Raw genomic sequence first — 27502 nt, 5'->3', positions numbered from 1 at the left:
GGGTTTGAATGTTAATTAGTACAACAATAAAAAATTACATAAAAACGTCTCTAATTGGTATTGGAAAATAGAAAACAAAGTATGTGCATTTAAAGTAAGCTACTTTTTGCTCTATTTAGAGCATATTTTATAACTATAGATATAAGAATTTGAGCCTTAACTTTCAAAAAAAGTTTATTTTGTTTTTGAAGACTATTTTGCTGTTAAGGTTCCTATAATAATCATAGCTTCTGAAAAGTTGTTTTAATAGCAAAACATGAGTCAGTGCAAAGTGGCACCAAAAAAATGACGTCTTATGATAAAATAACCAATGAGAGGCCAGTATAAATTTTACCATTGGTCAATTACAGTGTATACTGGCCTCTCATTGGCCAACTTTATTGTATGACATCATTTTTTTTGGTACCACTTTACGCTGTCTCACAAAACATCCATCTTGATTTTTTTCTTCAAATTTTTCAAACTAGCTCTTTTGTTTACATTGATTTTGAAATTTTACATCAAATTTTTCTATTTGTTTATTTAACCTTGTTTGATTTTCAAGCATTGGTGTATATGGATGTTGTCATTCTTGTTTTTTTATGAAATTATTCTGTTAGAAACATAATTTTGTATGGCATAGTTCTGCTTAACTGTGGTATGAAGTACAAGGACAAGGGTAGTAACAATATTTGGGAAAGAATTTAGAATTCTGATTTTTATCAAAAATATTTTGTCAAAAAAGACACATTTAAAAACTATTTTATTTATTTTTACATATCTTTATATCTTCTTTGATAAATTACAATAAAAACTTAAACTTTAATTTCCTAATCCAGACTTAAACTTTATTTGACATATAGTATCAAAATAATCTTAAGACTAAATGTCCCTTACCAAGAGTAGAGGACAAAGAAAATGTAAAAAAAAGTTCTAAACATAAATCTGAATTGTCAGGGTTGACAAATTTCCATTGAAACTTTGATTGAGGCACACCACTAATCTAACAAGTAATTTCAGCACATAACTTTTGTTTGAACTTGTTGGATTTTATTGGAATGTATCAAATGCTCTTATGATGTCAAAGGGATCTAAATTACATTGTTCTACATTGATTGGCCATATTATTTCATTAAAAAATTATAGTAAATCTAATCTATTACCATGTCTATATGCCCATCTCTTAGACTCAGTCTATAGATGTCATATGAAGTAATTTATTGACAATACATGATAAAAATTGACTTTTTCCAACCATATCATCTCTTCAGCTTCTGCAATAACCTTATGATTTCTTAGATTCAATGTTGGTAGCTCTGACCCTATTTATATTCTTTTTCTACTGTGTAGTTTATCTCATATTGTCAAAATGCTGCACAAAATGTTTTTTATTCCTCATAAATGTATATAAATTGTATGGTTTTAACTTTATGATCATTTTTATTGGGTCATAATAATGTTGGAAGAAAGACTACCAAATACTTTTTGAACACATCTACTTATTGTCAGAGAATTAAAATCTTTCAATGTCCAAACTTTTTGACCAATATATCCTATCTACTATTTTAATTATTACAATAGGGGTTATGTATATCTCAGCTCAAGAAAAAATAAACTGTATATTACTGCGATAATGTTTTTTCTTCTATGCTGTATTTCTATATAATAATAAAATTTGGGTCTATTTTGTTTGCTGATGATTTTGTAACGTGAAAGTGATTAGGTTTGAAAAGAAGATAGAAGTTGAATAGTTGGATTGGAGCTGAGTAATCAACATCATCATGGATTAAGGAGCTAGGACTTTTAATTTGTGTTATTATGTATGCTATTTAATTGTGTAACTAGAGAATTATAAGAATGTGTTCAACCTTTGACAATGTATAATTGTAATGGTTCATCCTATAATATAAAGTAGTAAAGTTTTATTTGTCTGAAGCTGAAATCTAAATTAATTAAACTTCTTTGGGAAGCTTTAGAAATGTCTTTGGGTGGTTTTACGCTATTTGTCTGACTCTCTTCGTTTTTCCCTAGAATCAATGGGCAAGGCAAAAAGTATGCTTTTATTGTAATAAAAAAACATCAAATTACTTTAGAGTAGATAAATTATCAAGCAACATTATGTTTTACAGCTAAGAACATCTAATTACCAAGCAACAATATTCAACAAAAAATCTGTCTGATTTCTGTTCCTATAATTCAAAAATTTTATTTATCTCTTAATTCCAGAGAATTTGTTTATTGTCTGTCCCGGTAAAAAAAGAGATTATTTAGAGTAATATTATGATGTCTAGGTCGGAAGATTTGTGATGTTTAAAATTATTTTTTTATTATAATCAATTATTATATTTATAGAAAGAAAGAACATCAAAAATAAACGAATTTTGGTTTGTTTCCTTAAACTATTGAGATCTTTATTTTTTCCATCATCTACATATATAGGAAGAAAATTAAATATTTCTCAGGGAAATCAAAGTTTATATTTGACGGTTGGAAAATGAGGGGTTTCAAATGTTTGGTAATTTATTGTATTTGTAAATATGTGAAAGGGGTAAAATTAGGGGTTTCAATGTTTAAGGAAATAAGCAGCCTTTGACCACAACCCTTGAAGGACTGTGACATAATTGCTGATAAATTCTTTAAAAATGGAAAGTTTTGACCAAATCAAACCGGTTTAAAAGTTTATCACTCTTATAGAATATCCATCCGTACTTACAAAACATGGAGAATTATGTAAAAAGCACCACTAAATGTTTGATTAGGTAGAATAGACTTTATCTACTACTAGTTTTTTTTTGTTAATATTCAGATTAATCCTTATAAGAGTAACAGGATGTCTTTGAGTCTTTCTGTGTGTAGTCATACCTTAAGACCTCGCTAACCGTTGGATAAACACAGCTATGCAGTGAAGCTTTTGTAGTTCCAGGGAAGGTTTAGAACTCTTTTAGATACCTCCATCCTAATAAATAAGATAAATCGCCCTTGAAAAATACTTTTCTTTTTAATGTAAAGTTGTGGTCTTGAAGGCCCAAGTACCAAGAGGCTTTACCGCTATTAATATATTATATACTAGCGGCTACGCCCCTAGAGGCATCTAGGAGCACTTGAGGAGGGGAGAGTCGAATTTGATAACCCAATTTATTATTTTAGATTTTAAAAGAAAAAGTTAGTTAGCGAGATCCTTCGGTACAAACAGACAGACAAACACACATCCTGTTACATTATCATAAGGATGTATTATTATGTCAACGACAATACATGTATCCTTCCAGCAATAAAAAACTTCTATTATTATTTGTCCCTGTAATAGTGTCTGAGGAAATTAAACCGCCATGGGAAGTTAATATTTTGATGAAGCACAATTTACACAAAATAAATAAAAAGACTGAACAAATGCTTTTAAAATAACTAGTGGTTTCGCCCCTAGCATATATAGATTAAACACATACTAAGACTATAATTTATAAATTCTTTTTTTAGGGGTGGGGGGGATATTGGAACAAAAGTTAGGTGCAAGTTCATTTTCATCAGTTGAAATATCTCTCTTATTCGACGTATACATTATAAGAGATATAAGTTTTCCGAAATTGTAATGTAGGGAGTAGATTTGAAATCTGCATCAAATTTTAAGGATTTTTTATAAAATTCGTTTTTTGTATAATTCTTTATCTAAAAGCGGAAATGCAGTTTAAGTTAATTAATTTTGGCATCTGTGATTGGTGGATTTAAAAAATCTGCGCTCTGATTGGATGTCGTACATCATTCAACCAATTAGAGCGCAGGTAGTTTAAAATCCACCTATCCTATTGGTCAAAATTAATTAACTTAAAATGTATTTTCGCTTTTAGATAAAGAATTTTACAAAAAACGAATTTTATAAAAAATCCTTAAAATTTGATGCAGATTTCAAATCTACTCCCTACATTAAAATTCTGGAAAACTTATATCTCTTAGTATACAACTGCCCCTCAATACAAGCATATCAAAAATAAATATAATCCTCTTCTTATAAAAAGATAAAATTTATTTTCTCGTTCTTAATATAAAGGGTTAGAATAATATGATATATTAATTTTCTTTTTTTTCTTATGTGTGATATTTTTCACTTTTGGCTTATAATTAATGAGAATGAACATTCTTTTAATTCATGTTTCAAATGCTATTTAACTAATTTAAATGACAAAAAGTAGAAATAGGAAAAAAGTTAGTATAGATTTCTCCCATTGAAAATTTATCAGTCATAGTTCTCTCCCTACCGGTGGTACAGGGATAGAACAATAGACAATGAATAAAATAATTTAGATTTTTTTTTATTTTTTTAAAACATATCAAATGCTCCCCTAAAGTCAAACTTATTCCAGTTACACAAAATTAAAATTTTCGAATATTGGTATTATCGTATCGTATTTTGAACTGAACATGCTATTAAATGCAAAATTTCATGCACGAAGATTGGGTTCAAGTTTAGTAAATCTCCATTGTCCTCTTCTTCCTTGGAAAAAAAACTTGACATTTACTACTCTGGTGCACAAAAAGTATACATCAAAATCAGAGAACAACATTCTTTAAACAAAGGCTGAAAAACATTTTCTATGCATCCTTCAAAGATATAAAAAATACTTGTGACTATAAATGCAATTTGTTTTTTAGTTTTGTAAAATACTGAATGGTTTTTCTCGTATTCATTCAGTTTTCTACGAATATAGAAATGTACAATCATAAGACTAAAACCAGTTTTTTTATCCCGCGGAAAGCTGTTTATAATACGATGCGAGAAATAACTATTCTTCATATTGAAATTATATTATATCCTTTTAAAGTTATATTAATAAATAAATATAAAGTAGCATATTTTTAAACACTTCTTACTCTTTCCATATTAGTAAACCACGAGTCCATTAAATATAATTAAATTAATTGTCAAAATATAAAAATTTTAACGCCCAGTTTTAATATATAACAAATAAGAATCTAATTTTGATGTCGTATTTTTAGGATATTTGTATTTGTCCGTGGTTCAGCCTTGATATTTTCTTGCAGAAAAATACATATTTGTCAAATAATATGTGTGTAATTCTATTATACAGGCTCGTTTATAAAAACAAGGACGGTAGGGCTTATACATAAGTTGCGCAGCATGAATAGTATCCCGTAGAAAAGATTTTACTATCAGATGTTTGATACTGCTTTATATTCTAACATGAAAATAGAGTAAAACCACCACAGGACCAGTAGGTATACTCCCTAAAGAGTAAAGTGCACTCGGTGAGCAGTTACCGAGATCTTAAGCTTCAGACAGACGGACATCAATCGTTTTATAGATAAATCTTTATATTAGTCCAAGGGCGGTTTTAAGCTGGTCACTAATTATAATTCATCAAAGTTTTTGTCATTATAATGTTTTCTAAGCAGAAATCATTTGTTATCATCCTGTACATGTTGTTTGCTATTGTCTATCCTTGTGGGGGTCCACCCGATGTCAAATCTAGCAGAATATTATTGATCCTAAATACAATTAATTCCTAACCCCCTATGGGGTTACATTCAAGGATATAAGGATGATACAATGAAGAATGAATTTAAAATCAACTCAATCTTTCTGTATATTAGGATCTAATATTTTTAGATACATTCTAAGGTATAAGGTATTATTAATTTATTTTATATTGTCCTATAAATGTATTACTAAATTGCACATTGGAATGGATAATCCTATTATATAAAGTAGTAAGCTTTTTTTTCTTTAGCGACGGATCTCACCAACCGCTAAATCTATATGATCCTCCTTTACAGTGAAGCTTCTTAAAGGTCTGGGATAGTTTTAGGCAATTTAGGGTATGGTTTTAAGCTATTTTTCTGCCCTTCTATATCCCTTAGAATATAGAGCCCCTAGATGCTAGAAGCGTAGCTGCTAGTATCAAAAAAACATTAAGAGATGAATTTTGTTTAAATTGTTGAAAGTTTTAAAGTTAAAATATATTTTGAACATACAAAGTATATTTTGTTCTTTTATTCTGAACATAAATGCACAAAAAGATTATGTTTTTACAGAATTTAATTTCATTTTTTCTTCAAAATTAATACTGCTTTCTTTGAGAGGTTGATAAGTAAAATAGCTCCAAACCTGAACAGGATAAATACAAATCAAAATTGTTAACCCATCAGTCCAGTGATCTTAATAGACACACAAACAAACAAACCAATACACCACACAACCAGCATTCTTTAATATATTTACATATAGTTTAAAAAAAGGAAAACTTTATGCAAATCGATGGTTAATTCAGGGTCCGTTTTTGTACAACACATATTTTAAATATTTCTTTGAGTATTATTATTGTTTTTAATAAGGTATATTTGCTAAAAGTATAAAACAAATAGATTCTTAAAACCAAATTCAAATTAAGCTTTTAGTAGCAGTATTTCAGCAGTTATTCTTTTGTACTTTTAAAATTTGAATATATTATCGGTGTACAGGATCTCTGTAATTATCTATTCTTTTATTTTCCATTCTCTCGCCCTGAATTCAAGTTTTCAAACTAAAAACTTTACCTATAAAAGATACCAATAAATAAAAATAAAATATTTTTTAAAACTTTTTCTCCAAACTTTGATAGAAACAAATATTTTAAACAATATTGTTTCCAATATAGTATTTTAATAAATTTAATTAGTAAAATAATAAATTTTATCAAGATAAATACAAATAGTGAAACTTCTCTATAATTTAAGTATGTAGGTCCTTTACATCCACGTATTAATATTGGCTTTCAACCTGACAAAAAATGGTTGGTTTTATTTTATTAAAATTATTGTTAGTTTATTGTTACTAAGCTTCTTATGGACATAATTATCCTTTTTACAATACAACAACTTATTTTGACCCTTATCTGAGATATTTTTAATCTTATAACTTCACATTTTAAGTGTTCAATTAACAGAATTAAAGCTATATATGCCAACCAATCCTTAAAATTAACATTAACATTAAATTGTGGCACTAATAAAATAATATTTGGTTTTAGACGACAATTTTGTTCTATAAATCAAGGGGTCAAAACTGACAAAACTGACACATCATATTATGAAATTTGGCTGACAATATCGTCAAATCTAAACTTGTACTTAGTACAATAAATAGTACATACTCTTTTATAGTATATTTGTATTATAGATAGGTTAGTTTTAATTTGATTATATTTGGTAAACGGTAGCCTTACAGGCTTGGGGCAACACAGGTATAGGCTCCGTAAGGGTTAGGCATAAAGATAAGTTTAATATGAGATTTATTCTTGCCTAATATGCTGGTTAATATTATAAGATAACATGTCAATATGAATAAATACTAATAAATCCTATTGACTTCTTATATCGTCTATGTGTGATTAAGAATGGTTGGTCACAACTGACTTTTTAATAAAAAGTATTTTTCACTACATGCATAGATTGACTTTAAATTCATGTTGTCTACCATGCAACCCCTTACTAAAACTAATATTTTTTGTGTCTTATATTGATACTAGCGGCTGCGTCCCTAGGATCTAGGGGATCTATATTTGAAGAGATATGGAAAGTAGAAAAATAGCCTAAAACCATACCAAGACTTAAATAGAAGAGCCTAAAACCATCTAAGGACCAATAAGAAGCTACATTGTAAAGGAGAACCATATCTGTTCAGCGGTTAGCGAGATCCTTCGCTACAGACAAAAAAAGCTTACTACTTTACACAAGGAAAATGAAAGCAAAAAGCAAATATTTTGAACTTAAAAATAGTTATTTTTTTAATAAAAAGATAAATTTAATGAGTTGCTTGAAATTTTCTAAAATTATGGCTATTTTCATAATGTAAACAATTATTCTAAATTACTCCTTTTTGCATAATATCATAAACCCTCTTCAAATTTGTTTACATGCCGTAAAATGTTATAAAAATGCATTTAAGCTATATAAGAATAATATTAAAAACCAATATTTTCAGGAAATTTAAATTATATAATGGTATTTTGCCTAGTATTCCAAATAAATTTAGAATTCTTTTGTTTAAACCTTAGTGACCACTAATGATTAAGATTTAAAACCGGTTTCACTGAAAGCACACGTGTCACCAAGAAAAGACCGCGAAAAAAGCGCGCCAAAACAACTGTCGCAAGAGTTGCCAGCTGAAGGCATGAGAATTGTGCCAACTGAAAGAGCGCAATGGTCCCTCCTCTGCTATGATTAGATGGACACTACAAGACTCTCAACTCATAGTTTTCTGTTTCCACAGATTCAATGGTTACTCTCATATTTAGTAGCTGTACTCACTAAATATCCAACAGGAGAGGTGAGTGGAGGGGCGTGCCCAAGGGTCCAGGGGGGTAAAAATGTGGTTGAGTGGGAGTGGGGGGAGATAAGGTGAGGTTATAGTAGAGAGAAAAGATATTTTGGTCGGTGCTTTAACATTACAACTAATATATTAATCAAGTAAATTTTATCCTTATGATAAAGTAACTGGATGTCTTTCTGTTTGTCTGTTTGTACCGAAGGATCTTGCTAACTGCTGAACCGATATGGTTCTCCTTTACAGGGTAGCTTCCCATGGGTTCTGTGAAGGTTATAACTGTTTTGGGGGAGGGTACCACCATTCTCCCAAGATAAATCTCCCCTAGAAAATAAATTATCCCACCCACCAAAAAACATTTATTTCTTAAAAACTCAAATTTAAAATGGTGGAGTTGGGTAGATCGCCCCCCCCCCCAAAAAAAAAAATAAATCATTTTTTTTATTACTCTTTCTTTTTAATCAGACTTATTCTTATTCATCATATGTTTATTCAGACAACATTTTAAGAATATATTAATTTTAAGAACAAATAACTTAAGTTTATTTTGCTATTTGAAATGGTTGATTTTGGCTGTTTTGTTAGGATCCATAATTTTGGTCGTATGTGGATGGACGCCGAGTATAATAATAGTCACACTCACACTTCCCAGGAGGGAGGGAGCACACATCTCACATCCTAGAGTGCGTGGAGAGAGAGAGAGAGAGAGAGAGAGAGAGAGAGTAAGGAAGTGAGTGAGAGAGAGAGAGAGAGAGAGAGTGAGAGAGTGAGGGAAGAGTAAAAGAGAGAGAAAGAGGTATTAGGAACCATACCTCAATTCTCCGTTGAGTGTGAGTTTATGTGTATGTGTGTGTATGAATGTGTGTGTGTGTGTGTGTGTGTGTGTGTGTGTGTGTGTGTGTGTGTGTGTGTAAATCAAGGGTAATAATTGAGAGGTGGGAGAGAACAATAAATAGATGGGAGATAAAATTAAAGGGTCATCTACAAAAAAAAACATTATTTGTTTTTTGTAACAACTTATTGAATAAGACAAGAGTTTACTTTACAGTTTTGGTTGCATTGCTATACCTAATATATTAACATAGCTACTATTTGATAGAGGTGTCGAAATTAAAGGGGTTGGATAAGATCCCCGAAAAACACCCTATAGGAGATTCAAGGTAAAAAAATTGTACCCCCAATTAAAGAGGGCTGTGGGAAAAAAATGCGCGCTACGTGCTTCAATGTATCAGTGAAAGTAAACTTCTTTGATCTTTAAGAATGTTCAATGTTAATTAGGTATGGGGTTAATAATTATGGGGTTGTTTCCACCTCCCTGACAAGAAAAGTATTAAACTCTTGTACTCTGTATCACACAACCCTAAAAGGCTAAACCTCACACCCCTCCTCCTCGATTCTGTTTTAAAAGGGGTGTAATAAATCGTTATGAGTGTGTCCCATTGGCAAAACCCTGTTTACGCCACTCGAGTGTTGGTTTTAAACCAGAAAATTTAAATTTGGTCATATTTTAAACTTTTGAAGTAAATATTTTCTAAACTTCTACTGTATTAAAGTAAATTGTCTTTTTTTTCATCTAAATATTAGGAGATTGTTCTTGCTGTGGTACTTTTATATTTACTAGCGGCTACGCCCCTAGAGGCCTCTAGTGGCACTTTAAATGTTTTTGTTTGTTAAAGTCTACGATAATTCTTTATGTTACGGATACCTCTTAATGTTACGTTAAAGTCTCCCAGATTTTAAGAAAATTTTCAATTTTTTTGTCATTTCTTTTGGGAGGGTGGTAGTACCCTCCCCCAAAATAGTTAAAAACCTTCCCAGGACATATGAGAATCTACCCTGTTAAGGAGAACCCGATGGGTTCAGCGGTTAGCGAGATCCTTCGGTACAGACACACAGACAGACAAACATCCTGTTACTTTAGTATAAGGATAAAAGATTTTTATATCTACCCCTCTACATAGTATAGTAGGGTTTTCAAAGTCAACAGTTTCTTTTTTCAAGAAAAACACACACACAAACACACACACACACACACATAACTTTATAAATAGATAAGAAACAGAGAGATATATTGTATTCTATGAAATAGACTTGTTTTATGAGAATTAAAAATAGTTAGCAATTTAACCCTAGATACTAAAGTAATGAATTGTAAATGTGTTATGCAAGATCTCGTTAATTTCTAGACCACTCCACTTTCAAACACAGGGTTTGAATTTGTCCAGAGCAGGTTTTAGGTCTTTTTGGCAGGGAGTCATAAAAAAATTATGATATCCATAATATAATGAGTGAACAAAAATATTGCTTAATTTAACCCACTTATAATTGACAGAATTTATTCATCAATATCTTATTTTTTTCATTCCTTCCTTTAAATAAAAACGCCCTGTATTTGTCTCAGTCCTTGACTGTATGTGTATAAATAGAAAAACAAGGACAGTATGTTTCAGATGAAGTTTATCCCCATAAATGCAATTCCATTAGGTGCCATTTATAAGCTGCAAAAGTTTAAAATTTAGATTAATAATATTGACTAAATATATCAATGACAGACATTATTTCTTTAAAAATCATACAATATTTCAAGTGGAAAATGAAGTTTTTATTAATAAGTTAAACAAAAACAGTGTTTGTCAACAAAGTTATTTCAAGTTTGAAAGTATGGAACTAGGTTGTAAACTTTATCACATTTTCAATGTTTTCTAAAACATTAAAATCACAATGTAAACCAAGTTATGGCTTGAAAAGACTATACTATGTGATAAAATTGTATTTTAGGATCTTAGAAATCTTATATTTATGAGTTTAGTGCAGTTTAGTTAGTGAATTATTTTCCTTTTAGTTTTCTTACATGTGGTAGCCATGCTTTATATCGAAAATCTCTGGACCGAAATATTCTTAATTCTGGTCATAGACAGGTTTCAGTCTATTTTGCAAGGAAGATGTCCCATTTTAAAAAGTTGTCCAGCTACAAAAAATGTTCAAAATATTTTATCCATTGCTAAAGACTGTTGGAAATAAAAGTAAAGTCCCATTGACTAATAATCTATAAAATTATTCTGTTCAGATTTGAAAAAATCAAAAAAAACGCTGATCTATCTCTGTTTCCAAGAATACCCCTGATAAAAATTGTATTTTAGGGTATCCACAGGTTTTGTCTTGTTACAATATAAAAATCATACCACTTAATGATAAAATAATACTAATAAATATTCATAGACGAGGCACATCATTCTTGAAAATACATCTATAAAAATGAATATATTTCTGATTTTCCACATATATAAAGGTAAGGTTTTTTATAATCCAGCATGTCAAAATATGTGGATCCTTTAATGTAAGTAAGCTAGTATCAAGTTACTAGCAACATGAAAACCTTCATTTATGCCTTTTATAACAATACACAACAATAACATTATTAACAGGGATAGATATTCTGAAAATGGATATATTATTTCTTGGATCTTACACCAGATGTTCACCCTCTACCCCACCCGCTCCCCTCCTACAAGATGAAAGAACTGACCAATAAACGATTTCCATATTAGGAACCTAAATCGACGACAATTTTTCCCTTGTCATAATATTCACGTATATTTTATCCATTATTATGAAGTGTAGCTGTATCAATAAGTTTTTATTTATGTATCTTTGAAGTTAACAAAGCATTTGATAATTACCAAAAACATTTATTCGCTTTAGTTCTTCTTTGTTTTATTTGTAAGTTTTTTATTGTGAGTGTATTATTGTATTATTTAAGTTCTTTGTTGCCATTTACAATGCTGGCTAAAATTTGTTAAATCTATAATTAACTCGATTTGGTTATCCATTTAGGCAAGCTTTACGTAGGTCTCTGACGGTTTTAGGCTATTTTATAGCCCCTCTCTGCCTCTTCAAATAAGGATCCTGTAAATGCTGGTGGTTTAGCTGCTATTTTTTCAAGATCATATTATAATATATCTTATTTTTTCTTACGTTTATTTTTCCATGTCTTTTTCTGGCATATTTATGCTTTTACGTGTATGTCAATATTTAATGTTTCTTTTTATGTATGTATTATTTTTAAAAGCATATTAAGAATATTTTCTGGGGGGTTTATTCTTTTTATATAAGGTTGTATGCTTTACCTTCTTAGTAGGGTATTCTCCTTCGAATTTAAGTGATCACCTGGAGAATCCAAAGCAACGTCCGCTTTTAAGGGGATGCGATACTCTAACACCCAAGAATATTAGGTCAGGTAAAATCCAACAGACAACCATTCCTTTGATTACACATTACACAACCTTTGTCTGGAAGTCCTTATTGTGTATATAATTAGTTACGCCTGTTTATAAGCTAAGGCATCCCCCCCTACTCTCACTGTTAGTGCCACATGCACAGACATTACTTAATACCTAAAGAAGTAAGTTATCATTTGCTCCCAAGGATCCTAAGGGAATAGACAGTTGACGATAAATTAATTAAGATAAACAAAATTACCCCTTCCGCTTGGACACTGATGGTTTGTACAAACGAAAAGTCAATAAAAGTCTCCAGGTTTTTGAGCCAATAAATGAAATATAAAGTTCTTTTTTTAAATGAATAAAATGTGTTTGACCTGTTGTGGATAATCTACTTATAAAAAGTGCTTTTAAAACTAATAGCAGCTACGCCCCTATAGGCCTCTAGGGGCACTTGAGGTGATGGAGGGTTGAATTCGACTAACCCATTTATATGTTTTAGTTTCAAAAAAAGTAAAAAAATAGGGGAGGTAGGGTGAACCCCCCAAAAACCTCCCAGAACCTTTGAGAAGCTAAACTTTAGAGAAGAACAGTATAGGATCAGCATTTAGCGAGATTCTTAGGTACAGACAGACACAGGGTCTTAACCTTTATATCAGGATTATATTTTTTTCTTTTTGGTATATTGAAAATATAGTTTCCTTATAAGGAGAAAATAAAGAAAATATCTCTGCAAAAAAATACTAATTATTTTTCTTTGTATTTTTTGTGTGTATAACAGTAATTCTACATTTGATATTTCCTGTCGGTCTCTCATCTCAAGTAACAGGAAGTCTGTTAAGATCTCGCTAAAAGCTGGATAGATGTGGTTCTTCTTTAAAGTAAAGTTTCTAATATGTCTATGGCTTAAAACAATTTTGGGGAGGGTACCGTCCTACAACCTACCAATTAAAATAAACTTTGAACAATCCCACCTCCCCATTTTTTTTTCATTTAAAACTAAAATAAAAAGTGGAGAGTAGAATTAAACCCCTCCTTCTTACCTCAAGTGCCCAAACAGGCTTCTAGGGACATAGCTGGTAGTTGAAATTAAATGAACAAGCTATTTTACACCTGCGGGGAGACCAAACCTACCCTTAGCTACAGCTGAGATGCAATAAGCTTCAAGTATCTAATATTACCCATCCTAAGGTAGATTAGTGTTGAGTGGATTCCCGGGTGGATGTAACTTCTTTAAAATATACTACTTTTAATTACATGAGTATAATTACATATTAAAACTTATCTGTTCTCATATTATAATTATACTTATTAATATTATATTGGGCTATGCACTAAGTTATTCTTGTTTGATTATTACAAAGCTAATTTAGTCTATTTGTTGGTATTTAATCTTGTTATCTTGGGATTAATAGCAGCAGATAAGTGCAAAACAACAAAGTTACAATTAAGCTTATTTAAGGAAAGAAAAGAAACAAATAAAGAATAGATAAGCTTATCATAATAAGATGTGTGAGTATATCTTTTTTTTTTGTAGCGAAGCTACTCTGTTATTCTAAATGTCCGTCATTGCACATCTGATATTCAAGATTGACAACTGAAGGTTTTGGTGAAGATTATCTAAACCGATGAGCATCAAGTATTTAATTAACTTGGTCCGTCTGTCTGTCGATCATGATACAAAATACATGTATTTATCATTAGTAAGGTTTTGTGATTTTCTAGTAATCAATGAACTGTGAATACTTGGTCTGTATTGTCCGTTTGTCAGTTCATGGTTTTCCTAAGCTTTATTTCTCAATCTCATAGAAGAATGAAAGGCAAACTAAAAATCATTGTTGCACAGAATTTAAATTCAGAATATTTAAAAATAACATAAAGAGTAGCAACACTACTAAAAATCTTATAAAAATATAATTCTAAGATATGATTCTTTTTTTCGTGTAGAGTCTGATTTTTATTATATTTTGGATAAATCCCCTATTCACAGTTGCTTAGCTTTACGCCCGATTAGCCTTCCCTTCACAATTACGATGTGGACAGAGCCATCCTTGACGAAGAACCCTCCCTATCCCGATTGCCTTTCCTAGTGTTTTATCCTTTACCAAGTTTGTATTGCATGGTAGATTTAGGTTTCTAGTGCCAATACTTAAATACAGAAATATTTCAACCTCCCTGTAATGAATTCAAGATTTTTAAACGTCTTAACAGGTCTTAATGGTTTCTTACCTGACTTTATTACCACGTTTTTTCATAGCTTGGTTTTAAAACTTTGGGACATTTTTTGGAATTATCGTTTTGTATATTAATTACAAACCTACAGTGTCAATACTTTTACACCAATAATTTTACATTGGCTTGTCCCCTTAGATTAAATTCCTGGTGTCAGCGCACAAATGTGTTGTTACGGAAAGGGTGTTGGGGGAGGCATGATCCATTTTCATATTAAAGGGCTAGCAAGATATATGTTCCTCAAAGTGAAATGAAGGAATATGAAAATATTATTGCTGAGCAGATAAAAAAGGGCTTCTTATATTAGTTTCAGGGTCAGAAGAATATGTAAAAAGATTTTAAAATGTTTTGCATTTCTATACTCTGCGGTTTCCCTCAAAATATGGGTTTAAATAATGCATAGATATTACAAAAATCTTCGTTTTATAGACATTCCTTTTGGATCTGGAATCTGGCTATAGTGTTTGATGGCCATCTAGAGTAATAAATCTATTATTACATTTTGAAATGCTTTTCTTCCTTACGTCATTGTATTAAAAAAGATTTCAGCTTATTATTAAAATATTTATAAACTACCAGCTGCCTTCTCCCTAGCATCTAGGGTGTCAGTATTCGAAGGGAAGAGGATGGACAGAAAAATAGCTTAAAACCAACCCAAGACTTATATCTAAAAAAATATACTAAAACTATTCTTGGGCTTATGTAAAGCTTCCATAATTCGATAACTCATATGGTTCAGTAATTTTCGAAGTTTCAAGCTAAAAATAAAAAAAATAATACTTTATATAATAGATTAAACCCCTCAAACATTTATTACTACACTGAGAGGCAAGAAGATAGATTTGTGAGCCAAAGCAGTCTTGTAAAATATAAATATTCCGTTTGCTTTATATGCTTATTCCTTCATTTTGAGTTATATGTCTGCCTTTCTGCATTTTACATTTTTATACATTTTCTTATATATCCATCTTAAACATTTTGTGGATTAATGTAAAATAAAAAATCATCATTAGATTCTGCAAAATATCCGGAACAGCTAGGGTTCAACAAATAACGGGGCGATTTAACGCGCATTTTATATAGCCTTGCATTTTTGGATCTTGGCTATTTCAGATTGCTTGAGATTCATAGAAGTTAAACTAAATAATATATTGGCATTTGATTAGAAGTTAGAAGCCTTCTTTTAAAAATTCTTTATGCAACAACCGAACACTATAGAAGAAAAAGATCAGTAAAGTTTAATAATATTTCATTTATAATTGTTGGCGCAAATTATCAATTAATTATGTACTAAATAAAACATTTTCATTAAATAGCCTATTCCAATTTAAGCTATTTATGTTTTAATTTGATAAAGTACAATGATTTTTTCTAGGTTATTTAATAATTCTATAGAATATTGATATAGAGCATTACCGAAAATACAAATATATAACAATATTTTAAAAATCCCCAATTCAAAAAGTGAACTACACACATACACACACACCACCTTACCAATTTTTAAAAGCGAAGCTTTTCTATAATTAGGGTCCATAGAGATTTCCTTGTGTTAGGGTCGGTCCGTACGTCCGTCACACACGGATAGCTTTTTTCGTTAATTTAGGCATGTTAGAATTGTCCTACCGATTTCAAACTTTGCATGGTGATTCCTTTAGTAGGTAGGTACGATTGAAACCTTAGCAGCTCTATAATCATTACCTGAATGTCCGTACGTCCATTTTAAACATGTTGATTCTTTTACTTTTTTAACCACAAATTTTTATGTGATCTAATCATCGGATTGATCTGATTTTTGTTATGTTGATTCCTGAGACAGCAAAGTATAATATTTTAAGCGAAGCAACTCTATAATCAAGTCCTAAAAATGTAAGTATGTCCTGTATCAAGCAGTTTTTCAACAAATTTACTTACAATTTTGCTTTAACTCTTATGTATTCTGATTATTCAGTTCTAACACTATATAAGTGTTAATGTCCGTTTCTCCTACCGTTTTGGTACTTCGCTTTTATGGATGTTGTCATCCTTGTTATTATAAAGTTTTCATGAAATATTTTTTATTCCAGTGCAGTGCAACAGCTTTATATGAATAAATTGCACAAGATCGCAGTGAAGCTGTACCGATTTTGCAGAGGGTCTATGCAAGTCATTTTATAGGAGGGGTCTTATAAGTCGGTCCAATTTCTTCAGGAGGGAAAGTGCCTGAAAAAGATATCTTTATCTCATTGCTACTCAAAACATGTTTCAAAAGTTTTTTCTCCAACTTTTTCACTTACTGTGTACTAGGTATCTTCTAAGTTTTATTATATAAACCAGACTTTAAAACAGCAAAGTTTTTATGTATTTAGTTTGTGCATGTGTCTGTTTTTCCGTCAAAGAGCCATAATGGACAATACATAATTCCATTTTTTAAAGGTATAGTGATTTGAGTTTTTACATATTATCTCTCTTTCTCTTCTTTGTGATAATAATTCAACATCTGCTCTAAAACTTACTTTGTGCGTTTGCAAATATTTATGTTGTCTTCCTTTTGTTTAAATGATAAAATAACTAAATAGTCGACTTACTGTGTTTTTTTTTACATTTAATATTGCATTGATTGATTTATAGTTCCCTTCGTGTTTTCACAGTAGCCTTTCTCCTATTTCTAGCCCCTACGGGGGGCTCTAACCATGCCACGTAAGGGACTATACTCAGAAATTTTAAATATATGTTAGTTAATTTTTGAACTTCACTTTTATGGAAGTTGTCATGATTGTTTCCCAAACCTCCCAGACTTTTAAATCTAACTTTAATAACAGGAATGGTATCTTACAAATGACGGAAAGTGTATTCTAAAGTAGTATATAGTTTTTTTTATTAATGGTAAAATGTATTAGAAACGGTTAATCTGATTAAATTGATCTTCTAGGTAAAGTTCTTCATAGATCTTATTATGGTTTTAAGCTACTTTGCTCAGAATTGTAAGGGTATTTTGTCTAAAATGAATGACTTGTAGAGTAGCTTTGCTACTTTAAAAATACACACTTTGCTTTCTCTGTCTGTAAAACTTAGTAAACAGTAACAGTGACAAATATTCTCATAAAAAAAGCTGAAACAACAAAACATATTTTTATTTCAATATGGGTTACTTAGGTGCTTCATACTGCGGGTCTACCCAGTACCAAATAAAACCTAACCTAACCTTACCTAACCTACCTAATAAACAAACAAAGGGAAAATTATTACAATACATGTATAAGGAGGATTCTATGCTTTTTGGACTTAATTCTCCATCTTTAAATATTAATATTTAATTTAAATAAACATTTTCTGAAAAAATTTTCATCAATCTTCTTTCTTTAAAATATAAACAGTAGGGATTTTTGTAGTATAATATAAGAGATTGAATTGCCGGATATCCGGCCGGATAGTTTCAATAATATGATAAAAAATGATAGTGTAATAACATTTTCTCAAGAATACATGTCTTTTAAATGCTTAGTATATTATACCGGTTACTAATACTCATATGATTTTAAATAAAACAAATATATCTATCATCATATCATAGTTATCAGTTTTCAATAAATAACATATTAATTCATTTTAGAAATGTGCGTTTCTTTAAGTGTATGCTTAATTAAAATTTGTGTATTTTAGTGAAGCTATCTATTTCAAGTAATTTTTATTGTTATTTAGAAACGTTATAAAAAGGACATAATGTTTAAAAGTACATAATTGACACCTATCCTATCCTATCCTATCCTACTATTATATAAAGTATTAAGCTTTTTTTGTCTGTAGCGAAGGATCTCGCCAACTGCTGAACCGATGTGATTCTCCTCTATAGTAAGGCTTCTTAGAGATCCTGAGATGGTTTTAGGCTATTTTGATTTAATATATTTCAAGTCTAGGTATGGTTTTAGGCTATTTTTCTGCCCTTCCATATCCCAATGAATATAGAGCCCCTAGATGCTAGGGGTGCATCTGCTAGTTAAGTAAATAAAGAAATTAAAAAGTATAGTCTTAAAATAATTAAATGTTTTTGCAGTATGGCTTCGGAACGGTTTGATATCAGCTGGATTTGAACCGGTTCTTAGACAATCGTATTACAGACAATTTTCCAGGAATATTAATTAAGTAAAGATCAAAATATTAATATCCGCGAAAGCTGTCTATATATTGCTACGATGAATAACGCTTGAATGTTTTAAAAAATTAAAGGCATAAGCGATAGAAAGTAGGAGAAAGGTTTAAAACAGTTACTGACTAGCAGACTGATTAACATATCATATCAATAAACAAATAATCATTGGTTCTCTTAAAACTGTTTTTAATGTTAAATATTTTAATTTGAAGCCTTTAATGCAAAATCTAAGCTCACAATATAGGTGAGAAATATTGATATATCATAAATAAATTAAAATATTTTCAGATAAAAAATAAATGAAGTATCAAAGCACTCGCGGTGGGGAGAAGGGTTTAACTTTCAGAGATGTCCTATTCTCCGGTTATGCTAAGGTTAGATACATCAATAGATTAATATGTACTGGGAACTTTATACCTAGTACATACTTTGATAGATAAGAAAGATCTAACTTTCAATCATGTCTTGTTCTCTGGATTGACTAAGGTTAGGTACATCAATAGAACACTATGTATTAGTAATTTTATAGCTAGATTCATAGATAGATATTAAAAAGGGGTTAACTTTCAATTATATCTTCTTCTCTGTAATGAGTAAGGTTAGATACATCATTAAATTATTATGTATTAGAAATTTTATTAGTAGATACAAAGATAGTTAAAGGTGTAAATTTCTGTTAAGTGTTTTCTCTGGATTGACTAAGGTTAAATACATCAATAGATTATTATGTATTAGAAATTTTATGGCTAGATACATAGATTGATGAATGTGTATAAAAAAATGGCCAATTCTTTGGATATACTATATTTACTATCGCAGCTAATAAGCTATATACATACCTAGCAAGGTTAATACAAAGTCTACCTTTCCAAAACACAATAATCTATTCACACATACCAGCTTTCTATCAAAATTTGTAAGGCAGCTACTCTATAGAAATTATTGCACGAGATTTTTTATTCAATATCATCGTTTTTAACAGTAAATAACCGTGTCACGGAAATAGAATAGATTTCGATCTTCCTAATTTTTATTTCGAGAAAATTTGCTTTTAAGTTTATTTAATTTTTTTCCATGATTTCTTAGATATCAGTGAAAGGAGGAGATGAAATGAGCCCCCATGTTCCCTAAATGGGATATTCAGTAGGGGCTAGGATTAAGTAATCTTGCATTTTGTTATAAAATTTAACAGTTAAGATGCTCCAATGTTATTGATCATGTGCATGGCCTTATTAAAATGAAAAGAAAATTAATCAATTTCCCATGCTTATATCTTCAAGCATGTATGCTAATAATTGTCGTTGTCTCTATGTATCCATAATGGATGCTCATTTATAATTTTGTGTACTTGTGTATGTGTGTGTGTGTGTGTATGTGTTAGTGTATTTTTCTGTGTGTATAAAGGTATGTGCAATTCACAGATTTAGATTGAATTGAATCAAGCATAACAGGGATTAAGGGATAAACTTTGCAACAAAAATGAACGAATCCTAAATGATTGGATATGTATTTCTGAGGGGCTCACACATACCATTCACTAACTTTGTAGTGCTACCCAGTACCAAAAATATAACCTAACCTAACCAAAAGTAATAAAAAACAAGCGGAAACCCCTTCCCCTTTTTTGAATTAATGTTCATTGCTCATCTAGACAATTTGATGGAATAATCCGATTTTTTCTTATCTCCTTTCTCTGCTATTTCAGAGGGAGGTAGGATAATATTTTGAATCATCACTTTTCCCTGATATTTTAGTGTCAGGTAGGATATATATTTGTTCGTGTTTTGAGCAACCATTTGGTAGAAGTATTTTCAATTAAATGTATTATCATTATTTGTGTATGTATATTTTACATTTTCAAGTCAGAGAATTTTTTTTTTAACTCTCTTATTAAGCTTCGTTTGTAAAATTGAACTATCCTATTTATACATCATGCTTAAAAAAAAGGTTATTAGAAAGAAATAGAGAAGTAAACAGAAAAAAGGGAGAAAGATGAAAGAATAGAAATAAAAAGTATAAATTGATAATAAGATAGAGAGAAAATAGATAAAGAGAGAGTTAGAGAGAGAGAGAGAGAGAGAGAGAGAGAGAGAGAGAGAGAGAGAGAGAGAGAGAGAGAGAGAGAGAGAGAGAGAAATAAAAAATGAAAGAGAGAGTAAGAGAGATTGAATTGAATTGAAATTGAATATTTAATGTGAACCCGAACCCAGAGGACAGTGATAATTATTATGAATTGTAGATTAAAGTAACATGTTTAACCTAGAGGAATTGGATTGACACTTAAACTTTATCATATTACATGCAAAAAAAAGTTGTATTTTTGAAAATTGATAGTAGTCAGCAAAGATATTTTGCCTATTAATCATGCCTTCATTATGTACAATATTATTTTGAACATGTATAATTTATAATTATTGTATTTTAAGTTTGTTATTGTAAAGCTTTGTATAATTAACTTTGTCTGTCCGTCCGTAAGGCTGTGGGGGAAATTAGATTTTCTCGGCTGCTATTTAGGATTCTATTCTTCTTTTTGTGGCCACTAAAAATCTGCTTTATCTGATTGACATTTATAATTTAACTGCCTCATTTATTTTGGATGTTGTCATTTTGTTTTATTAGTTTCCTAAGCCAATATTTCTTCTGCTCTTATATTTTCATAATACATATCCAACCGCCTTGCCAAAGCCCATATTTGCTTCACTTCAACAAAAATGCAGTTCATCAAAAAATAATTTCAAACAGAGAATTTTCAATAAAAAGGCATAAGAGAAAAGATCTGAAGAAAGCAATATGGATTTCTACTCACATCTGAAATTTTTATGTGAAGCTTTTATCATTGCGTAGCTACTGGGGCAACAAAGTACAATGTTATAAGTGAAGAATCTCTATAATCAAGTTTTAAAAATATAAGTATTTCCTTAAACAGTATCCTGTATTTAAGCAGTTTTTCAACAAATTTACTTACAACTTCGTTTCGACTGTATACATTTATATTCTGATTATTCAGTTCTGACATTCTACAAGTGTTAATGTTCGTTTTTTTTTCTACCGTTTTAGAGCTTTGATTTTATTAGAATAATAAATACAAAGTTTGGTCCCACCCTTTTTGGGTGGTAAACAGATAAGCAATAATTTTCTTGAACTGAGAGCGAAGCTACTCTACAAGTCTTACAGAAAAGGTGAGGGACTACTACATCATCCTTGGTCAATAGCAAATACATAGTTGCAAGTGCATTATTTAAAACAAAGTTGTTAAAGGGTTAGTGGAAATTATGCTGGTATTTTAAACAGTAAACAAAAAGTTTTAGATATGTTTTAGAACTTTTATTTAAAATTGAATGATGAAATACGTTCTAATTAGTATGGCTTACATTAATAAATAAACTTATAATATCCAATTATTTTTCTAACTAGATATTAATACCATATTCCTATAGTAAACATATACCTAATTAATGTAAGAATGGTATGACTGCGATTCAATAAAATTTTAAAGAATTTTTAGTGTATTTTTATGTTTTGCAATGTATACCTTTATATGGGGTATATCCATACAATTTAATTATATTTTAAGATTGAGGTATATATTTTCTAAAAAGTACTTTAACCCTGCCCATAATAGACATACTTTATTGGGTACATCTATATTACCCGTCCTAGAAAAATTTTGTTAAAATTTAGGCCCCCAACCAAAATATAGTTGATTTATAAAAATATTTTGCATGGGTCTTTTTTTGCATAAATCAACCATATTTTCGCTAGGGGCCAAAATTTTAACAAAACTTTTCTAGGACGGGACGGGGTAATCTATATATACATAAAATTTATGTTTTAGGATGGAGGGCTGTATTTTCCTGAAAGCATACCCCGTCTAGAGCCAGAACAATTACAGGAATATTCAATATTCATACAAATATGCTTCTTTTTAACCGAAACAAAATTTATGAAGCATTTGTTGTAAACTTATGTCGGAAATAGATGCTTGAAAAGTGAGGAGACAAAGTCGCTCAAAAAAAATTCTGACGTCATACAGTTGGGGATGAGTAGAGGAGGAGTGGGAAAGAAAACCCTTAAAAAAGAGATGGATAATCCCTTATTTGTATGACGTCACATGCTGATTTTTTGAGCGACTTTGTCCCGTTACCTTAAATTTTTGTGCCTTCCCTCAAACTGCCCAATTCCTGCGAGGTGACTTAGCACTTCAAGGGACCCTAACCCTTGGGGCTACCCTGTACTTAATATAACCTAACCTAACCTAGCCTAAAGTCAAACAAACAACAAAATTCCTCCTTCCCCACACCCTTAATTTCAATTTAATTTAAAAGTTTCACTTCTCGACTAGATACTTTGAAAGAAACCACCACCATTAAAAATATCAAAATCGGACAAAAATGTTTAATTATGTATTATATGAATAATAAAAAATGTTTAGAAAATGTCCGAGTGTTCCTATACAGAAATAGTAAAGCAAATACTTCGCCTATTTATTGATGAATCTGAAATTCCTACGTCTGATCTTGGTAGGTCATATTTTAGTAGATAAGCTACTCTATAAGTTTACAAGTAAGATAAAAGAAAAATATAACAAAATTTGAGTGTAGAAAGCCATTATCAAAGTTATCAACCTGTCTTTGGCTGCTTATAATACTAAATATAATGATAATCAAATTATTATCATATATAACAGCTTTCGTTTACCATTCCATTTACTGAACAAGATACAAGCATTTGATATTAAATTGCTGTATCATAGTTTGCTGCCTTCTTTTTATAAAAATGATGTAATTGCTGTGCTACTCATGAACTTAATTGTACTAGTTTCTATTTGTTTTGGATATAGACTTAATATTTTATATAAATAATATATATTAAAATTGAATTATAAATACAGGATCCAAGCCAAGAGAAAGGGATAGCCAAATGCATTAGTTATTTTTTAAAAAGCGAAGCTTTTCTATAATTAGGATAGGTCCGTCCGTACATACGTCAGTCCGTAACTGTAAGATTCTAACATGTTAGAATTGTACTATCGATTTTAAACTTTGCATCATGATTTAAGAAATGTAAGTATGTCCTTAAACAGTATCCTTTATTTAAGTAGTTTTGCAACAAAATTTCTTACAATTCTGTTTAGACATATACATTTATAATCTGCTTCTTCAGTTCTGACACTCTACAAGTGTTAATGTTCGTTTGTCCTATCATTTCAGAGCTTCGCTTTTATTGTTGTTGTCATCCTTGTTAAATAAACGTGTAACTCAAGTCGTAATTTAAAGGGATTGGGTTCGAGCCTTTCCTGCATAAGGTTAGAGGCGTTACAAAATTACTTAATGTTTCTATGTAACATCATTAGCATAATAAATATCATTATCAGGCCTAAATCATAACCATAAACTCCAGCAAAAAAAACCTTTTATGCAATTAAAAAGCTTAAATACTGTTTATAGTCAAAGTTTTATTGAATACACAAAAATCAATAGGATTAGCTAAATTTTATATGCACGGAAAAATATTGACCTTAAACAAATAACATTCCCTTTATCCATGACTGGACCAGACCCCCTTAGGAAAATCTTGTCTAGTATTTAAATTTTGAAAGTTTGTTGGTCAGTCTTTAGTTTAGATTGTGTACAACTTGTACTGCGGTTTCTCTCATATTGCATCAGGAACACAAAAAAACTGAATTTTTTGTTTGTTCGACTTTTAGGCTAGGTTAAGAAATGGTTAGAAGAGCCATGCAGGGAAAGAGTCCCCCTTCAAAGTGTATAGAAATATTTTTTAAATTCTAAGTAAAGGGGAGAGGGGGGATTGTTGGTCAATATATATGTTTAAGTTAAAGCACCCATAGTACTTTATATCATTACTGTACCATTATCCTTGGATAGTATGTTAGTCAATTTTATCTTTACTTGTGTACAACCTGTACTTTATACCAATACTTTTGTGCTTTTTGTATTCGGTACCGATATAATATTATGGAGAACAATACAAACATTGTAAGTTAGTATAGGTCAACATTAATAAAAGTTAATTTGAAATTCAGCTGCGCTTCTCAAGATCACAATCATCTTGTTAATCGTACAGATATTGTAAGTTAGTGTTGGTGATCCATCTTGTATCTGTACAGATATTATAAGTTAGTGTTGGTGATCCATCTTGTATCTGTACAGATATATAAGTTAGTGTTGGTGATCCATCTTGTATCTGTACAGATATATAAGTTAGTGTTAGTGATCCATCTTGTATCTGTACAGATATTATAAGTTAGTGTTGGTGATCCATCTTGTATCTGTACAGATATTATAAGTTAGTGTTGGTGATCCATCTTGTATCTGTACAGATATTGTATGTTAGTGTTGGTGACCCTTCTTGTATCTGTACAGATATTATAAGTTAGTGTTGGTGATCCATCTTGTATCTGTACAGATATTATAAGTTAGTGTTGGTGATCCATCTTGTATCTGTACAGATATATAAGTTAGTGTTGGTGATCCATCTTGTATCTGTACAGATATTGTAAGTTAGTGTTGGTGACCCTTCTTGTATCTGTACAGATATTATAAGTTAGTGTTGGTGATCCATCTTGTATCTGTACAGATATTGTAAGTTAGTGTTGGTGATCCTTCTTGTATCTGTACAGATATTATAAGTTAGTGTTGGTGATCCATCTTGTATCTGTACAGATATTGTAAGTTAGTGTTGGTGACCCTTCTTGTATCTGTACATATATTATAAGTTAGTGTTGGTGATCCATCTTGTATCTGTACAGATATTATAAGTTAGTGTTGGTGATCCATCTTGTATCTGTACAGATATTATAAGTTAGTGTTGGTGATCCATCTTGTATCTGTTCAGATATTGTAAGTTAGTGTTGGTGACCCTTCTTGTATCTGTACAGATATTGTAAGATAGTGTTGGTGACCCTTCTCGTATCTGTACAGATATTGTAGGTTAATGTTGGTGACCCTTCTTGTATCTGTACAGATATTGTAAGTTAGTGTTGGTGACCCTTCTTGTATCTGTACAGTTATTGTAAGTTAGTGTTGGTGACCCTTCTTGTATCTGTACAGATATTGTAAGATAGGGTTGGTGACCCTTCTTGTATCTGTAAAGATATTGTAAGTTAATGTTGGTGACCCTTCTTGTATCCGTACAGATATTGTAAGTTAGTGTCGGTGCCCCTTATTGTATCTGTGAAGATATTGTAAGTTAGTGTTGGTTATTCTTCTTTTATCTGTAGAGAAGTTGTAAGTTAGTGTTGGTTATCAGATGTAAAGATATTGTAAGTTAGTGTTGGTTATCCTTCTTGTATCTCTACAGATATTGTAAGTTAGGGTTGGTGACCCTTCTTGTATCTGTACAGATATTGTAAGTTAGTGTTGGTGACCCTTCTTTTATCTGTACATATATTGTAAGTTAGTGTCGGTGCCCCTTATTGTATCTGTGAAGATATTGTAAGTTAGTGTTGGTTATCCTTCTTATATCTGTAGAGAAATTGTAAGTTAGTGTTGGTTATCAGATGTAAAGATATTGTAAGTTATTGTTGGTCATCCTTCTTGTATCTGTACAGATATTGTAAGTTAGTGTTGGTTATCCTTCTTATATCTGTAGAGAAATTGTAAGTTAGTGTTGGTTATCCTTCTTGTATCTGTACAGATATTGTAAGTTAGTGTTGGTTATCCTTCTTGTATCTGTACAGATATTGTAAGTTAGTGTTGGTTATCCTTCTTGTATCTGTACAGATATTGTAAGTTAGTGTTGGTTATCCTTCTTGTATCTGTAAAGATATTGTAAGTTAGTGTTGGTTATCCTTCTTGTATATGTACATATATTGTAAGTTAGTGTTAGTGACCCTTCTTGTATCTGTACAGATATGGTAAGTTAGTGTTGGTGATCCTTCTTGTATTTGTACAGATATTGTAAGTTAATGTTGGTTATCCTTCTTGTATCTGTACAGATATTGTAAGTTAATGTTGGTTATCCTTCTTGTATCTGTACAGATATTGTAAGTTAGTGTTGGTTATCCTTCTTGTATCTGTACAGATATTGTAAGTTAGTGTTAGTTATCCTTCTTGTATCTGTACAGATATTGTAAGTTAGTGTTGTTGACCCTTCTTGTATCTGTACATACATTGTAAGTTAGTGTTGGTGACCCTACTTGTATCTGTACAGACATTGTAAGTTAGTGTTGGTGACCCTTCTTGTTTCTGTACGTACAGATATTGTAAGTTAATGTTGGTGACCCTTCTTGTATCTGTACGTACAGATATTGTAAGTTAGTGTTGGTAATCCTTCTTGTATCTGTACAGATATTGTAAGTTAGTGTTGGTTATCCTTCTTGTATCTGTACGTACAGATATTGTAAGTTAGTATTGGTTATCCTTCTTGTATCTGTACAGATATTGTAAGTTAGTGTTGGTGCTGGGCTTCTTAAGATCACAATAATCTTGTTATAGTACAGATATTGTAAGTTAGTGTTGGTGATCCTTCTTGTATCTGTACATACATTGTAAGTTAGTGTTGGTGACCCTACTTGTATCTGTACATACATTGTAAGTTAGTGTTGGTGACCCTTCTTGTATCTGTACGTACAGATATTGTAAGTTAGTGTTGGTGATCCTTCTT

The 27502-nt window shown here is 30.7% G+C and overlaps 1 protein-coding gene across 1 annotated transcript in view; it reads left to right on the top strand.

Moving 5' to 3' along the window:
* The first annotated feature begins 19163 nt into the window (after nt 1-19163).
* LOC145323343 (threonine synthase-like 2) overlaps nt 19164-27502 on the top strand; it is a 50858-nt gene continuing 42519 nt past the window's right edge. The window contains exons 1-3 of the mRNA XM_080165768.1: nt 19164-19251; nt 22713-22769; nt 23310-23397. Coding sequence (XP_080021894.1) covers nt 19177-19251; nt 22713-22769; nt 23310-23397 — 220 coding nt within the window. The 5' untranslated portion in view covers nt 19164-19176. The remainder of the gene's footprint in view (nt 19252-22712; nt 22770-23309; nt 23398-27502) is intronic.

This window comes from Acartia tonsa, chromosome 6 (genome assembly GCF_053477335.1).
Source record: "Acartia tonsa isolate MP-2025a chromosome 6, ASM5347733v1, whole genome shotgun sequence".
Taxonomy (NCBI): domain Eukaryota; kingdom Metazoa; phylum Arthropoda; class Copepoda; order Calanoida; family Acartiidae; genus Acartia; species Acartia tonsa.
Note: the sequence above shows the minus strand (reverse complement) of the source record. Positions and strands in the feature narration are given on the sequence as shown.